General features: G+C 43.7%; 1 protein-coding gene across 5 annotated transcripts in view; it reads left to right on the top strand.

Moving 5' to 3' along the window:
• TMEM184B (transmembrane protein 184B) overlaps positions 1-17768 on the top strand; it is a 122864-nt gene that overhangs the window by 79826 nt on the left and 25270 nt on the right. For all 5 annotated transcript variants that reach the window (XM_053721260.1, XM_053721259.1, XM_053721261.1 and 2 more), the window contains 3 exons: positions 3691-3766; positions 5737-5828; positions 6287-6456. In XM_053721260.1, coding sequence (XP_053577235.1) covers positions 3691-3766; positions 5737-5828; positions 6287-6456 — 338 coding nt within the window. The remainder of the gene's footprint in view (positions 1-3690; positions 3767-5736; positions 5829-6286; positions 6457-17768) is intronic.

The following is a 17768-nucleotide window of genomic DNA, read 5'->3' as shown; positions in this document are numbered from 1 at the left end:
TGAGACCTCTGCAGCTATGCATGCTCAGTCAATGGAACGGAGACCACTCAGATATCTCGCAGAGATCTGGATCCCTTAACAAGAGACTGTCTGTCTCTCGTGGTGGATTTCACAGGACCATCTGTCTCATGGCACATGCTTCCTGAGACCTTCCTGGGTGATTGTGACCATGGACGTTAGGCTGGAGAGCAGTTTGGGACTCCTTAAAAGCTCAGGGCCTGTGGACTCGGGAGACGTCTTCTCTTCCAATAAACATCTTAGAATTGAGAGCAATATTCAATGCCTTGACAGTTTGGCCTCAATTAGCCTTGGTCCAGTTTATCAGATTCCAATCGGACAACATTACCTCGGTGGCTTACATCAACCACCAGGGAGGAACTCTGAGCTTGTTAGCAATGAAGGAGGTGACACGCATTCTACAGTGGGCGGAGGCTCACGATTGTCTCCTATCTGCCATCCACATTTCAGGAGTGGACAACTGGGAGGCGGATTTTCTGAGCACAGACCTTTCATCCCGGGGAGTGGGCTCTCCATCCAGAGGTATTCTCAAAGATATCTGGAGTTGGATCTGATGGTGTCTCGTCAAAACGCCAAGCTTCCAAGATACGGTTCAAAGTCAAGAGATCCTTAAGCCGATCTGATAGACGCTCTGGCGGTTCCATTTCATTGATACAATGCTTCAGGCTTGTAAGTCTGTTACTCGCAGAATTTACCATAAGGTATGGCGTAAATACCTTTATTGGTGTGATTCAAAGGGTTTCTCTTGGAGCAGAGTACGGGTTCCTCAAATTTTGGCCTTTCTTCAGGAGGGTCTGGGGAAGGGTTAGTCAGTTAGTACTCTGAAGGGTCAGATTTCTGCATTGTCTATTCTTTTGCACAAACGTTTGGCCGATCTGCCAGATTTTCAATCTTTTGTTCAGGCCTTGGTCAGAATCAGGCCTGTGTTTAAACCTGCTGCTCCTCCATGGAGCCTTAACCTTATTCTTAAAGTTTTGCAGCAGGCTCTGTTTGACCCAATGCATTCTGTTGATATTAAAATTCTATCTTGGAAGGTTTTGTTTCTTCTTGCTATTTCTTCTGCTCGCAGAGTTTTTAAACTTTCGGCTCTGCAGTGTGATTCCCCTTATCTTTTTTTTCCTGCTGATAAGGCGGTCCTCCGTACTAAGATGGGGTTTCTTCCTAAGGTAGTTTCGGATCGCAATATTAATCAGGAAATTGTTGTCCCTTCTTTTTGTCCCAATCCTTCTTCCCAGATGGAACGTCTTTTGCATAACTTGGATGCCGTGCATGATCTAAATTTTACCTTCAAGCAACTAAAGATTTTCGTCAGACTTCTAGCCTGTTCGTAGTTAGTAATGGTCAGAAAGCCACTTCTACCACTTTTCCTCTCTGGTTGAGAAGTGTTTTTCGTTTAGCTTACGAGACTGCTGGACAACAGCCTCCTGAGAGAATTATGGCTCATTCCACTAGGGCTGTCTCCTCTTCCTGGGCTTCCAAAAATGAAGCTTCTGTGGAGCAAATTTGCAAGGCGGCCATATGGTCTTCTTCATACTTTTTTCCAAATTCTACTAATTTGATACTTTTGCCTCGGCTGAGGCTTCCTTTGGGTGAAAAGTTTTTCATGCAGTGGTGCCTTTGGTTTAGGTCCGCCTGTCTTGTTCTCCCTCCCTTTCATTCTGTGTCCTCTAGCTTTGGTATTGGTTCCCACTAGTAATTGGAATGAATCATTGACTCTCCATGCCATTGGAAAGAAAAGAAAATGTATGCTTACCTGATAAATTATTTTCTTTCCGGGCATGGAGAGTCCACAACCCGCACTTATTTAAATTTAAGAAGACAGTTTTTTTGTACAAACCTCAGGCACCTCTATACCTTTTTGTTATCTTCTATTTCCATTTCCCTTCGGCCGACGAACTGGGGGTTATGGGTAAGGGAAGTGACACCTAAGAGCTTTGCTGGGGTGCTCTTTGCCTCCTCCTGCTGGCCAGGAGTGAATATCCCACTAGCAATTGGAATGAATTGTGGACTCTCCATGCCTGGAAAGAGAGAAATTTATCAGGTAAGCATAAATTTTGTTTTTTAAAAGAGACATATAAAACACTTAGGCCTAGATTACAAGTGGAGCACACAATTGCGCTTTTGTGCACACCATATTTGCGCTCCACTCAGTAATACCAGCACACGCAAATTTGCGCTGGTATTGCAAGTTAAGCACAATACAAACACCACCTCATGAGAGTGCACTTCAATAAGCTCCAATTTGAGACACATTCTGATGCCGTGAGACACGGCAAAGAACCTTGCGTAGAGCAAGGGGTAAGTTGGGCAGCAAATTTAAAATATATATGAATATATACATTCATATTTATGTGTGTACTGTATATACACATATTGACACATAAATATATATGTATATAAGCATATACATATTAGGAATAGACCGATATTGTTTTTTCAGGGCCGATACCGATTATTGACTGCCTTTCAGGCCGATAACAGGGGCTGATATTCTGTACATTTAAAGTTTTGAAAAATCAACACAATTTCTACACAAATCTGGTATAAACTAAACATGTTTATTACAATTTTAAACATTGAAAGTAAACAACTGGGAAAAATAAAGTGCTTTGAAAATTAACTTGTTAAATTGCTTCCCAAAACATAGAAAATGGCATAAATCCCTTTTAAACGGCACACTGATATAAAATTAAATTTAAGCCCCTACTGCAAAGCTAGACACTACACGATTTCCTCAGTACTCCCAGTTAAGAAAAACATTATAGTGCAGAAAGCATAACATTTCAGCATGTTCTCCTGTTAAACGGCTTCTGTTTTTTTCATATATTGCTGCCACTTCACTAAAAACCCGCTCAGATAAGGGTTAAAAGTAAAGGAAAAAAATATTTATATGCTGCCACTTTACAGAGAAAGAAAGGACATGCTGGAATATGAGTGCTACATTTATTTATTTGCTTTATTTTTTAACATGCTCTAATATTTACTGGATTGCAAATATCTTCCCTGGTACTGAGGAGTGGACTATAAGTTTCTTTATTATGTCACTTATGGGCAGTTTTATACATGTTTAACAGCGCCACCTAATGGTCAGAGCATTGTTATCCACTGCTAGAGAATATTGATACTAGTCTCCTATACTGCATAGCTTACTACTCAAGGTGTGTTGTTGTGGACATTTAATTGATGTGCCTGAACTATAATTTTTTTAAATGTTTTTTTTTCTATGCCCATGAAAGGGGAAAATAAAATTATTTAAATTAAAAAAATCATCAAATATAGCAGCTTTTTTTTTTTTGCAAATGTGTAAAATGTATCAGAATGCAACAAATAATGTTCTATTTGTGACAGCAATTAGCAAACAGATTAATTTTATGTATTGCTGACCCCTATGAGCAAATCAAAAGTAATTTAGCTCTGTGTACTTCAGGGAAACTATGTAGCTTTAAGTGCCCCTTAAAGATCACATTTTCCATTTTACAAATCATATATGTTTGTTTAAGCAAGTCCATCTACAGACTGCCATTGGGGTATGTTTAAAGTGTTAATTCGTAATCAAAGTGTGAACATTTCACTCACTTTAATAGGCACATAGGTACATGAATAGTGACCAACTCAAATCTCAGCAGTAAAAGACAAGTATTGTAATGTCGGCAAATCTCTGCTCTTCTTCAGGTCTAGCTGTATGTACGGCACCTGCTGCCTATGGGGGAAAACATACTCTATTGGATTTCTGCGCTTTTGTAAACAGGTAAGTGTTACTTTGTGAAAACCAAAAAAATATCAAAAGAGAAGGAAATAACACAAGATTTTTGTAGTACATAAATCCCAATAAATGAAAACCATAAAAACAAACATACGTACAATACTGTACTATTAGAGTAAAAAGATATATGTGTATATAAATGTAATAAATTCACTACACACAAAAATAACTTATTTCCTTCTTAATACAAGGAGAGTCCACGGCTTCATTCCTTACTGTTGGGAAATACTAATCCTGGCCACCATGAGGAGGCAAAGACACCCCAGCCAAAGGCTTAAATACCTCTCCCACTTCCCCTATCCCCCAGTCATTCTTTGCCTTTCGTCACAGGCCTAATCCTTCCTCCTCGAAGGAACGTTTACTTCATAATTTGGACGTGGTTCGTGCCTTGAAATTTTATCTTCAAGTTTCTAAGGATTTTAGAGAAGCTTCTTCCTTATTTGTGGCATATTCTGGGAAGCGTAAGAGCCAGAAGGTCTCTTCGACTTTCTTATCCTTTTTGGTTGAGGAGTCTTATCCACTTAGCCTATGAGACAGCGGGACATAGACCTCCTCAGAGAATTACGGCTCATTCTACTAGAGCAGTGGCTTCCTCTTGGGCCTTTAAAGAGACAGTCTAGTATAAATTAAACTTTCATTATTCAGATAGGACTTTTAATTTTAATCAACTTTCCAATTTACTTTTATCATCAAATTTGTTTTTTTCTCTTGGTATTCTTAGTTTAAACTAAACCTAGGTAGGCTCATATGCTAATTTCTAAGCCTTTGAGGGCTGCCTCTTATAACAGGCTTTTTAAATCTCTTTTCAACACAAAGAGACAGAAAGTACACGTGGGCCATATAGATAACACTGTGTTCAGGCAAAGGGGGTTATTTAAGAATTAGCACAAAACAATGCTAACTGCAAGACAATAGATAATAAACAGTCACAGTCATGTGATCAGGGGGCTGGAAGAAGGTTCCTAGATGCAAGGTAATCACAGAGGTAAAAAGTATATTAATATAACTGTGTTGGTTATGCAAAACTGGGGAATGAGTAATAAAGGGATTATCTATCTTTTAAAACAATAACAATTCTATGGTAGACTGTCCCTTTAAGAACGAGGCCTCTATGGATCAGATTTGTAAGGCGGCCACCTGGTCCTCCTTACATACTTTTTCTAAATTTTACAAGTTTGATGTTTTTGCTTCAGCTGAAGCGGCCTTCGGGAGACAGGTTTTGCAGGCTGTGGTGCCCTCAAATTAGGGTCCGCCTCTCTTTTTGTTATTCAATCAATGTCCTCTAGAGCTTGGGTATAAGTTTCCCAACAGTAAGGACGGAAGCCGTGGACTCTCTTTGTATTAAAAAGGAAAATATAAATTATGCTTACCAGATCATTTAATTTCCCCGCCCATTTGGCACCTTTCATACCCTGATATTTCTCCTACTGTTCCTTGTTCCCTCTGCAGAATGACTGGGGGATGAGGGAAGTGGGAGAGGTATTTAAGCCTTTGGCTGGGGTGTCTCTGCCTCCTCTTGGTGGCCAGGTTCAGTATTTCCCAACAGTAAGGAATGAAGCCGTGGACTCTCCTTGTACAAAAGGAAATTAAATTATCTAGTAAGCATAATTATGTTTTATTACTGACTAAACTACATTTATTGAACCTGATTCAAGCACTGACAACCTCCTTATGTCCTCCCAAATCCTGGTTTGAATATTCTACTCTATTTCTTTCCCCCCCCCCCCCCCCCCCATTTTTGGCATTGACTCCTGAATATATGAACCCCCACACCCAAATGTGGCTTTGAAATCAGCAGCTTCAGTTTGTGAACATGTTTATTTCCTAGTTGCGCCTCTGCTGAATCATTGCTACTGAATTTTGGCCGTTGCCTTAGAAATAATTGATAACAAAACATCTCTGGCAGTGATAGAGAGTGTAGGCTGAGGTTATTAATACTTTCTCTCCCCTTATAGGCAACCCTTCAGTTTTGTGTGGTAAAGCCTCTCATGGCGGTGATAACAGTCATACTTCAGGCCTTTGGGAAGTACAGAGATGGAGATTTCAAGTAAGTAATGTAATTGCGGTGATACTCTCCTAGAGATGAGGGATGTATGTATGTTGCTTTACACGTACGTCACTAAACAATTTCTATCCTTTACAAGCAAAAACAGAAAAACTCCTACTGGAACTGTGTGTCAGTGAACAACTGGTCTTTAAGGACTGGTTGCTCTTTGGCTAATAAACAGAATTCCTGTTTCATTAGTGGAAAGTTACACATCTCACAAGCATAAAAGGAACAATTATTTTTCTTAGTACAAATATTTTTAAATGCTTTCTCCGTTAGATGCAGTCACGAAAATAGGTGCTTTTTTACCTCTGATTTTTTTTTTATTTCTTTGGTAGCCAGGGAGCATTGACTGCACTCTCTGGCACTTGAGGGGTTAAGAATATAAATTCGCAGGCAGAGTTAAATGATTGTAAGCTGCTTCATATACTAATGGTGCAATGTCTCTTTGATCACAGCGTGGCCAGCGGGTATCTGTATGTGACCATAATCTACAACATCTCGGTCAGCCTTGCGCTCTACGCTCTGTTCCTGTTTTACTTCGCCACGCGGGAACTGCTCAGCCCGTACAGCCCCGTGCTCAAGTTCTTCATGGTGAAGTCTGTTATTTTCCTGTCCTTCTGGCAAGGTAAGACTCAGTCTGAATCTGCACTGCTTGAACTCTGTGTCTGTCTCCCATGTAAATGGATTCACTCCTTGCTCCAGTGACTGGACTGATTGCCTGACTTTCTCTTTCATTACAAGTCAGGTGACCTAATGTGAGTTTCTGATAAAATATCCTGGACATCTTAAATTAAGAAAACATCAGGGTTATTCTTGTGTCCAATATCAGTAGCCATTTTAAATATCACCATCAATGACGGTTTGTTTGAAATATCCGTTATTTAAAAACTTGATGGTTCAAATTGATTGCTTTTAAACAGTAACAGAATGCAGCTGTAACAACCGTTGCTGCTATTTCAAAACAGCGAGATTGAGATTTCTTCTGTTAAGTGTGATCAGTCCACGGGTCATCATTACTTGTGGGATATTAACTGCTCCCCTACAGGAAGTGCAAGAGGATTCACCCAGCAGAGTTGCTATATAGCTCCTCCCCTCTACGTCACCTCCAGTCATTCTCTTGCACCCAACGACTAGATAGGATGTGTGAGAGGACTATGGTGATATATTTAGTTTTTATATCTTCAATCAAAAGTTTGTTATTTTATAATAGCACCGGAGTGTGTTATTCCTTCTCTGGTAGAATTTGAAGAAGAATCTACCTGAGTTTTTCTATGATTTTAGCCGGAGTAGTTAAGATCATATTGCTGTTTCTCGGCCATCTGAGGAGAGGTAACTTCAGATCAGGGGACAGCAGGCAGATTAATCTGCAAAGAGGTATGTAGCAGTTTATTATTTTCTGACATGGAATTGATGAGAAAATCCTGCCATACCGTTATAATGTAAACTCAGCCTTAAATGCAGTAGATGTAGCTGATATCAGGCTGTCATGTATGTATATTTTACACTTCATTTTTCTGGGAAATGGTACTTCTCTGGCTTTTAAACTGTATACATAGACTTAACCTATTTTGCAGGGACTTGCAATAGGTTTTAAATGACAATTAATTATTGAGGTAAAACGTTTTTTTGCTGGCATGTAAAAACGTTTTTTTCTCTGAGGTACTGGGTGAAAAAATGTTTTGGGCACTTTATTTCCACTTGGCAATAGTTTTGATTTAAATTAGAGCAGTTCACTGATCTCTCTCACTGTTATGTGTGTGGGGGAGGGGCCATTTTGGTGCTTTCACTATGCATCAGAAAAACTCAGTCAGAGGTTCATTTTCTTCCTGCATGATCCGGTTCATCTCTACAGAGTTCAGGGATCTCAAGAGTCTTTTTTGAGGGAAGTAATCATACAGCAGAGCTGTGCTGATTGTATTGACTGTGATATAAAAAACGTTTATTTGTGTATTTTTTTCTGCTGCCTGGGTTAGTTATCATTTGCTGAGGGGAACAATCCTTTGCTAAAACTGTATATTCTGACAAAGATTGATGCTATAACTTAATTATTTTATCTGTTATAATATTTTCTGGGCTTCTTAAAGGCACAGTTCGTTTTCATATTATTTGTAAACTACTTTGAAAAGTATTTCCAAGTTGCTGTTTATTTGCTAGTGTGTTAAACATGTCTGATTCAGAGGAATATCTCTGTGTTATATGTGTTAATGCCAAAGTGGAGCCCAATAGAAATTTATGTACTAAATGTATTGATGCTACTTTAAAAAATAGTCAATCTGTACAAATTGAACATATTTCACCAAACAACGAGGGGAGAGTTATGCCGACTAACTCGCCTCACGTGTCAGTACCTGCATCTCCCGCTCAGGAGGTGCGTGATATTGTAGCGCCGAGTGCATCTGGGCGGCCATTACAAATCACATTACAAGATATGGCTACTGTTATGACTGAAGTTTTGGCTAAACTACCAGAACTAAGAGGTAAACGTGATCACTCTGGGATGAGAACAGAGTGCGCTGATAATGCAAGGGCCATGTCTGATACTGCGTCACAGTTTGCAGAACATGAAGACGGAGAGCTTCATTCTGTGGGTGACGGTTCTGATCCAAATAAACTGGACTCAGACATTTCAAATTTTAAATTTAAGCTTGAGAACCTCCGTGTGTTACTAGGGGAGGTATTAGCGGCTCTGAATGATTGTAACACAGTTGCAATCCCAGAAAAAATGTGTAGGTTGGATAAATATTTTGCGGTACCGACGAGTACTGACGTTTTTCCTATACCTAAGAGACTTACTGACATTGTTACTAAGGAGTGGGATAGACCCGGTGTGCCTTTCTCACCCCCTCCTATATTCAGAAAAATGTTTCCAATAGACGCCGCCACACGGGACTTATGGCAAATGGTCCCTAAGGTGGAGGGAGCAGTTTCTACTTTAGCTAAGCGTACCACTATCCCAGTGGAGGATAGCTGTGCTTTTTCAGATCCAATGGATAAAAAATTAGAGGGTTACCTTAAGAAAATGTTTGTTCAACAAGGGTTTATATTGCAACCTCTTGCATGTATTGCGCCTGTCACGGCTGCAGCAGCATTTTGGTTTGAGTCTCTGGAAGAGACACTTCAATCATCCACACTAGATGACATCACACACAAACTTAAATTCCTTAAGTTAGCTAATTCATTTATTTCAGATGCCGTAGTACATTTAACTAAACTTGCGGCTAAAATTTCAGGATTCGCCATTCAGGCACTTAGAGCTCTGTGGCTAAAATCCTGGTCAGCTGATGTTACGTCTAAATCTAAATTGCTTAATATTCCTTTCAAAGGGCAGACCTTATTCGGGCCCGGCTTGAAAGAGATTATTGATGACATTACAGGAGGTAAAGGTCATGCCCTGCCTCAGGACAAGGCCAAAGCCAAGGCTAGACAGTCCAATTTTCGTTCCTTTCGTAATTTCAAAGCAGGAGCAGCATCAACTTCCTCTGCACCAAAACAGGAAGGAGCTGTTGCTCGCTACAGACAAGGCTGGAAACCTAACCAGTCCTGGAACAGGGGCAAACAGGCCAGAAAACCTGCTGCTGCCCCTAAGACAGCATGAATTGAGGGCCCCCGATCCGGGACCGGATCTAGTGGGGGGCAGACTTTCCCTCTTCGCCCAGGCTTGGGCAAGAGATGTTCAGGATCCCTGGGCGTTAGAGATCATATCTCAGGGATACCTTCTGGACTTCAAATCCTCTCCCCCAAGAGGGAGATTTCATCTGTCAAGGTTGTCAACAAACCTAACAAAGAAGGAAGCGTTTCTACGCTGCGTACAAGATCTTTTATTAATGGGAGTGATCCATCCAGTTCCGCGGTTGGAACAAGGACAAGGGTTTTACTCAAATCTGTTTGTAGTTCCCAAAAAAGAGGGAACCTTCAGGCCAATCTTGGATTTAAAGATCCTAAACAAATTCCTAAGAGTTCCATCGTTCAAGATGGAAACTATTCGAACAATTTTGCCCATGATCCAAGAGGGTCAGTACTTGACCACAGTGGATTTAAAGGATGCTTACCTTCACATACCGATTCACAGAAGTCATTACCGGTATCTAAGGTTTGCCTTTTTAGACAGGCATTACCAGTTTGTAGCTCTTCCATTCGGACTGGCTACGGCTCCAAGAATCTTCACAAAGGTTCTGGGCACTCTTCTGGCGGTACTAAGACCGCGAGGAATTTCAGTAGCTCCGTACTTAGACGACATACTGATACAAGCTTCAAGCTTTCAAACTGCCAAATCTCATACAGAGATAGTACTGGCATTTCTAAGGTCGCATGGATGGAAAGTGAACGAAGAGAAAAGTTCTCTCTTTCCACTCACAAGAGTTCCCTTCCTGGGGACTCTGATAGATTCTGTAGAAATGAAGATTTACCTGACAGAGGACAGGTTAACAAAACTTCAAAGTGCATGCCGTGTCCTTCATTCCATTCAAGAGACCAGAAATTCTCTTCTATGGTGGCTTTATCGGCCACATCTGTCCAGGGGAATGCCATTCAGCAGGCCAGACTGGTCAATTGTAACAACAGACGCCAGCCTACTAGGTTGGGGCGCTGTCTGGAATTCTCTGAAGGCTCAGGGACTATGGAATCAGGAGGAGAGTCTTCTTCCAATAAACATTCTGGAATTGAGAGCAGTCCTCAATGCTCTTCTGGCTTGGCCCCAGTTAGCAACTCGGGGGTTCATCAGGTTCCAGTCGGACAACATCACGACTGTAGCTTATATCAACCATCAGGGAGGGACAAGAAGCTCCCTAGCAATGATGGAAGTATCGAAGATAATTCGCTGGGCAGAGTCTCACTCTTGCCACCTGTCTGCAATCCACATCCCGGGAGTGGAGAACTGGGAGGCGGATTTCTTAAGTCGTCAGACTTTTCATCCGGGGGAGTGAGAACTTCATCCAGAGGTCTTTGCCCAAATACTTCGACGTTGGGGCAAACCAGAGATAGATCTCATGGCGTCTCGACAGAACGCCAAGCTTCCGCGCTACGGGTCCAGATCCAGGGATCCGGGAGCGGTCCTGATAGATGCCTTGACAGCACCATGGACCTTCAGGATGGCTCATGTGTTTCCACCTTTCCCGATGCTTCCTCGATTGATTGCCAGAATCAAACAGGAGAAAGCATCAGTGATTCTAATAGCGCCTGCATGGCCACGCAGGACTTGGTATACAGATCTGGTGGACATGTCATTCTGTCCACCTTGGTCGTTACCTCTGAAACAGGACCTTCTGATTCAGGGTCCTTTCAAACATCAAAATCTAACTTCTCTGAAGCTGACTGCTTGGAAATTGAACGCTTGATCTTATCAAAGCGTGGTTTTTCGGAGTCAGTTATTGATACCTTAATACAGGCTAGGAAGCCTGTTACCAGAAAGATTTACCATAAAATATGGCGTAAATACCTATATTGGTGCGAATCCAAAGGTTACTCTTGGAGTAAGGTTAGGATTCCTAGGATATTGTCTTTTCTACAAGAAGGTTTAGAAAAGGGGTTATCCGCTAGTTCCTTAAAGGGACAGATCTCAGCTCTGTCCATTCTGTTACACAAGCGTCTGTCAGAAGTTCCAGACGTTCAGGCTTTTTGTCAGGCTTTGGCCAGGATTAAACCTGTGTTTAAAGCTGTGGCTCCACCATGGAGTTTAAACCTTGTTCTTAACGTTTTACAGGGTGTTCCGTTTGAACCCCTTCATTCCATTGATATAAAGTTGTTATCTTGGAAAGTTCTATTTTTAATGGCTATTTCCTCGGCTCAAAGAGTCTCTGAGTTATCAGCCTTACATTGTGATTCTCCTTATTTGATTTTTCACTCGGATAAGGTAGTTCTGCGTACTAAGCCTGGGTTCTTACCTAAGGTAGTCACTAACAGGAATATCAATCAGGAGATTGTTGTTCCATCCTTGTGCCCAAATCCTTCTTCGAGGAAGGAACGTCTTTTGCACAATCTGGATGTAGTTCGTGCCCTTAAATTTTATTTACAGGCAACTAAAGATTTTCGACAAACGTCTTCCCTGTTTGTCGTTTACTCTGGTCAGAGGAGAGGTCAAAAAGCTTCTGCTACCTCTCTCTCTTTTTGGCTTCGTAGCATAATTCGTTTAGCTTATGAGACTGCTGGACAGCAGCCTCCTGAAAGAATTACAGCTCATTCCACTAGAGCTGTGGCTTCCACTTGGGCCTTTAAGAATGAGGCCTCTGTTGAACAGATTTGCAAGGCTGCAACTTGGTCTTCGCTTCATACTTTTTCCAAATTTTACAAATTTGACACTTTTGCTTCGTCGGAGGCTATTTTTGGGAGAAGGGTACTTCAGGCAGTGGTTCCTTCTGTTTAATGTTCCTGCCTTGTCCCTCCCGTCATCCGTGTACTTTTGCTTTGGTATTGGTATCCCACAAGTAATGATGACCCGTGGACTGATCACACTTAACAGAAGAAAACATAATTTATGCTTACCTGATAAATTCCTTTCTTCTGTAGTGTGATCAGTCCACGGCCCGCCCTGTTTTTTTAAGGCAGGTAAATATTTTTTAAATTATACTTCAGTCACCACTACACCCTTGGCTTCTCCTTTCTCGTTGGTCCTTGGTCGAATGACTGGAGGTGACGTAGAGGGGAGGAGCTATATAGCAACTCTGCTGGGTGAATCCTCTTGCACTTCCTGTAGGGGAGCAGTTAATATCCCACAAGTAATGATGACCCGTGGACTGATCACACTACAGAAGAAAGGAATTTATCAGGTAAGCATAAATTATGTTTTTTAACTATGAGAAGGTTAAGTTGTTGCCGGTGTTCTGACGAAACTAGCTACCTCGTTGAGATTTGCTACATCCATGTGCGCATTCGCTCAATTAGTAATCACATGCCACATATGTTTCAAAAGAATGTGTGGAATGTGATAACGTAATTTAAAAGCATGTGCACATCGCTAGGTATCAGATTTTGATGAGATATGAAATTAGTCCTTGTATTTATTGTTAAAGTGGAAAAGCCCCATAAGTGCGCATATGTTTGCTACATCATCGAGATTTGCTACCTGCAAGAAGATTTGTCGTAACTGTGCATGTGCGATCACAGTATTAGTAAAAGGCCCATAGTGTGTGTGTGATCGAGGACATGCTGGTCGATAAGGTCAGTTATCTGATTCATTGGCAATTATGGGATTTTTACGAATATAGTAAATGCGTATGCGCAATTACGGGCAAATCTGCTGGCAGGTAGCAAATCTTGACGACGTACCAAATGCTTGTGCACTTATGGGGCTTTTCCACTTATAGAAAAAATTTGAGGACTAATTTGATACCTCATTGATATTTGCTACCTAGCCATGTGCCCATGCTTATTACGTAATCTCTTTCCACACATTCTTTTAAAACATATGCGATTACGTACGCGAATGAGCACATGGAGGTAGCAAATCTTGGCAATGGAGCTAATTTTCGACAGATCACCGTATACATTTCATAATTATTTTAATTCAGAACCTGCAAACTTCTTTCCATTAAAAAAGGAAACACATAATAGACAATAAAGATGCAGCTCTTAAAGAACAGTGTTTCGGATTAAAATCATCAGTTATAATGCTGGATACACTGGTGCAAGACATATTACCTGAGTATTCTCTCATTGTGCACACAGTAAACAGAGCTAGCCAGAGGGAGGAAGAGACTGATCGAGAGCTAGCCAGAGGGAGGAAAAGAGTAAGAGAGAGATAACCAGAGGGAAGACAAGAATGAGAGAGAGCTAGCCAGAGGGAAGACGAGAATGAGAGAGCTAGACAGAGGGAAGACAAGAATGAGAGATAGCTAGCCAGAGGGAGGAAAAGAGAGAGCTAGCCAGAGGGAGGAAAAGAGAGAGCTAGCCAGAGGGAGGAAAAGAGAGAGCTAGCCAGAGGGAGGAAAAGAGAGAGCTAGCCAGAGGGAGGAAAAGAGAGAGCTAGCCAGAGGGAGGAAAAGAGAGAGCTAGCCAGAGGGAGGAAAAGAGAGAGCTAGCCAGAGGGAGGAAAAGAGAGAGCTAGCCAGAGGGAGGAAAAGAGAGAGCTAGCCAGAGGGAGGAAAAGAGAGAGCTAGCCAGAGGGAGGAAAAGAGAGAGCTAGCCAGAGGGAGGAAAAGAGAGAGCTAGCCAGAGGGAGGAAAAGAGAGAGCTAGCCAGAGGGAGGAAAAGAGAGAGCTAGCCAGAGGGAGGAAAAGAGAGAGCTAGCCAGAGGGAGGAAAAGAGAGAGCTAGCCAGAGGGAGGAAAAGAGAGAGCTAGCCAGAGGGAGGAAAAGAGAGAGCTAGCCAGAGGGAGGAAAAGAGAGAGCTAGCCAGAGGGAGGAAAAGAGAGAGCTAGCCAGAGGGAGGAAAAGAGAGAGCTAGCCAGAGGGAGGAAAAGAGTGAGCTAGCCAGAGGGAGGAAAAGAGTGAGAGAGCTCGCCAGAGGGAGGGAAAGAGTGAGAGAGCTCGCCAGAGGGAGGGAGAGAGCCAGAGGGAGGAAAAGAGTGAGAGGGAGAGAGCCAGAGGGAGGAAAAGAGTGAGAGGGAGAGAGCCAGAGGGAGGAAAAGACTGAGCAAAAACGCTAGCCAGAGGGAGGAAAAGAGTGAGGAGAGCGCTAGCCAAAGGGAGGAAAAGAGTGAGAACTAGCCAGAGGGAGGAAAAGAGTGAGAACTAGCCAGAGGGAGGAAAAGAGTGAGAACTAGCCAGAGGGAGGCAAAGAGTGAGAACTAGCCAGAGGGAGGCAAAGAGAGAGAGTCAGGTAAAGAGTGAGAGAGAGCTAGCCAGAGGGAGGAAAAGAGTGAGAGAGTGAGCTAACCAGAGGGAGGAAAAGACTGAGCAAGAGAGCTAGGCAGAGGGAGGAAAAGAATATGAGGGAGGAAAATAGCGAGAGAGAGCTAGCCAGAGGGAAGAAAATAGTGAGAGAGAGCTAGCCAGAGGGAGGAAAAGAGTGAGAGAGCTAGCCAGAGGGAGGAAAAGAGTGAAAGAGCTAGCCAGAGGGAGGAAAATAGTGAGAGTGAGAGAGCTAGCCAGAGGGAGGTAAAGAGTGAGAGAGAGAGAGCCAGAGGGAGGTAAAGAGTGAGAGAGAGAGAGCCAGAGGGAGGTAAAGAGTGAGAGAGAGAGAGCCAGAGGGAGGTAAAGAGAGAGAGAGAGCCAGAGGGAGGTAAAGAGTGAGAGAGAGAGAGCCAGAGGGAGGTAAAGAGTGAGAGAGAGAGAGCCAGAGGGAGGTAAAGAGAGAGAGAGAGCCAGAGGGAGGTAAAGAGTGAGAGAGAGAGAGAGCCAGAGGGAGGAAAAGAGTTAGAGAGAGAGAGCCAGAGGGAGTAAAAGAGTGGGAGAGAGAGCTAGCCAGAGGGAGGAAAAGAGTGGGAGAGAGAGCTAGCCAGAGGGAGGAAAAGAATGAGCGAAAGAGATAGCCAGAGGGAGGAAAAGACTGAGCAAGAGCGCTAGCCAGAGGGAGGAAAAGAGTGAGCACGAGCGCTAGCGAGAGGGAGGAAGAGACTGAGCAAGAGCTCTAGCCAGAGGGAGAAAAAGAATAAGAACTAGCCAGATGGAGGAAAAGAGTGAGAGAGTGAGTTAGCCAGAGGGAGGAAAAGAGTGAGAGAGTGAGCTAGCCAGAGGGAGGAAAAGAGTGAGAGAGTGAGCTAGCCAGAGGGAGGAAAAGAGTGAGAGAGTGAGCTAGCCAGAGGGAGGAAAAGAGTGAGAGAGTGAGCTAGCCAGAGGGAGGAAAAGAGTGAGAGAGTGAGCTAGCCAGAGGGAGGAAAAGAGTGAGAGAGTGAGCTAGCCAGAGGGAGGAAAAGAGTGAGAGAGTGAGCTAGCCAGAGGGAGGAAAAGAGTGAGAGAGTGAGCTAGCCAGAGGGAGGAAAAGAGTGAGAGAGAGAGCTAGCCAGAGGGAGGAAAAGAGTGAGAGAGTGAGCTAGCCAGAGGGAGGAAAAGAGTGAGAGAGTGAGCTAGCCAGAGGGAGGAAAAGACTGAGAGAGTGAGCTAGCCAGAGGGAGGAAAAGAGTGAGAGAGTGAGCTAGCCAGAGGGAGGAAAAGAGTGAGAGAGTGAGCTAGCCAGAGGGAGGAAAAGAGTGAGAGAGTGAGCTAGCCAGAGGGAGGAAAAGACTGAGAAAGAACGCTAGCCAGAGGGAGGAAAAGAATGAGCCAGATGGAGGAAAAGAGTGAGAGAGAGAGAGCTAGCCAGAGGGAGTAAAAGAGTGCGAGAGAGAGCGATAGCCAGAGGGAGGAAAAGTGAGAAAGCTAGCCAGAGGGAGGAAAAGAGTGAGAGAGAGAGCTTGCCAGAGGGAGGAAAAGAGTGAGAGAGAGAGCGCTAGCCAGAGGGAGGAAAATAATGAGCATGAGCGCTAGCGAGAGGGAGGAAGAAACTGAGCAAGAGCGCTAGCCAGAGGGAGGAAAAGAATGAGAAAGAGAGATAGCCAGAGGGAGGCAAAGAGAGAGAGCAAAAGGGAGATAAGAGAGAGTGAGAGCTAGCCAGAGGGAGGAAAAGAGTGAGAGCTATCCAGAGGGAGGAAAAGAGTGAGAGCTAGCCAGAGGGAGGAAAAGAGAGATCTAGCCAGAGGGAGGAAAAAGAGGCTAGCCAGAGGGAGGAAAAGAGTGAGAGAGCTAGCCAGAGGGAGGAAAAGAGTGAGAGAGCTAGCCAGAGGGAGGAAAAGAGAGAGAGACAGAGGGAGGTAAAGAGTAAGAGAGTGAGCTAGCCAGAGGGAGGAAAAGACTGAGCAAGAATGCTAGCTAGAGGGAGGAAAAGAGTGAGAGAGAGAGCTAGCCAGAGGGTGGAAAAGAGTGAGAGAGAGAGCTAGCCAGAGGGAGGAAAAGAGTGAGAGTGAGCTAGCCAGGGGGAGAAAAAGACTGAGCAAGAATGCTAGCCAGAGGGAGGAAAAGAGTGAGAGAGCTAGCCAGAGGGAGGAAAAGAGTGAGAGAGAGAGCTAGCCAGAGAGAGGAAAAGAGTGAGAGAGAGAGCTAGCCAGAGGGTGGAAAAGAGTAAGAGAGTGAGCTAGCCAGAGGGAGGAAAAGACTGAGCAAGAATGCTAGCCAGAGGGAGGAAAAGAGTGAGAGAGAGAGCTAGCCAGAGGGTGGAAAAGAGTGAGAGAGAGCTAGCCAGAGGGAGGAAAAGAGTGAGAGAGTGAGCTAGCCAGGGGGAGAAAAAGACTGAGCAAGAGCGCTAGCGAGAGGGAGGAAGAGACTGAGCAAGAGCGCTAGCCAGAGAGGAGGAAAAGAGTGAGAAAGCTAGCCAGAGGGAGGAAAAGAGGGAGAGAGAGAGCTAGCCAGAGGGAGGAAAAGAATGAGAGAGAGAGCTTGCCAGAGGGAGGAAAAGAATGAGCACAAGCGCTAGCGAGAGGGAGGAAGAGACTGAGCAAGAGCGCTAGCCAGAGAGGAGGAAAAGAGTGAGAAAGCTAACCAGAGGGAGGAAAAGAGTGAGAGAGCTAGCCAGAGGAAGGAAAAGAATGAGCAAGAGCGCTAGCCAGAGGGAAGAAAAGAGTGAGAGAGAGAGCTAGCCAGAGGGAGGAAAAGAATGAGCGAGGAGCTAGCCAGAGAGAGGAAAAGAATGAGCACGAGCGCTAGCGAGAGGGAGGAAGAAACTGAGCAAGAGCGCTAGCCAGAGAGGAGGAAAAGAGTGAGAAAGCTAGCTAGAGAAGAGGAAAAGAGTGGGAGAGATAGCCAGAGGTAGGTAAAGAGAGAGAGCTAGCCAGAGGGAGGAAAAGACTGAGCAAGAACGCTAGCCAGAGGGAGGAAAAGAATGAGCAAGAACGCTAGCCAGAGGGAGGAAAAGAGTGAGCAAGAGAGCTAGCCAGAGGGAGGAAAAGAGTAAGCAAGAGAGCTAGCCAGAGGGAGGAAAAGAGTGAGCAAGAGAGCTAGCCAGAGGGAGGAAAAGAGTAAGCAAGAGAGCTAGCCAGAGGGAGGAAAAGAGTAAGCAAGAGAGCTAGTCAGAAGGAGGAAAAGAGTGAGCAAG

This window comes from Bombina bombina, chromosome 7 (assembly GCF_027579735.1).
Source record: "Bombina bombina isolate aBomBom1 chromosome 7, aBomBom1.pri, whole genome shotgun sequence".
In the NCBI taxonomy this organism is placed as follows: domain Eukaryota; kingdom Metazoa; phylum Chordata; class Amphibia; order Anura; family Bombinatoridae; genus Bombina; species Bombina bombina.
This window is presented reverse-complemented; position numbering and strand designations above follow the sequence as displayed.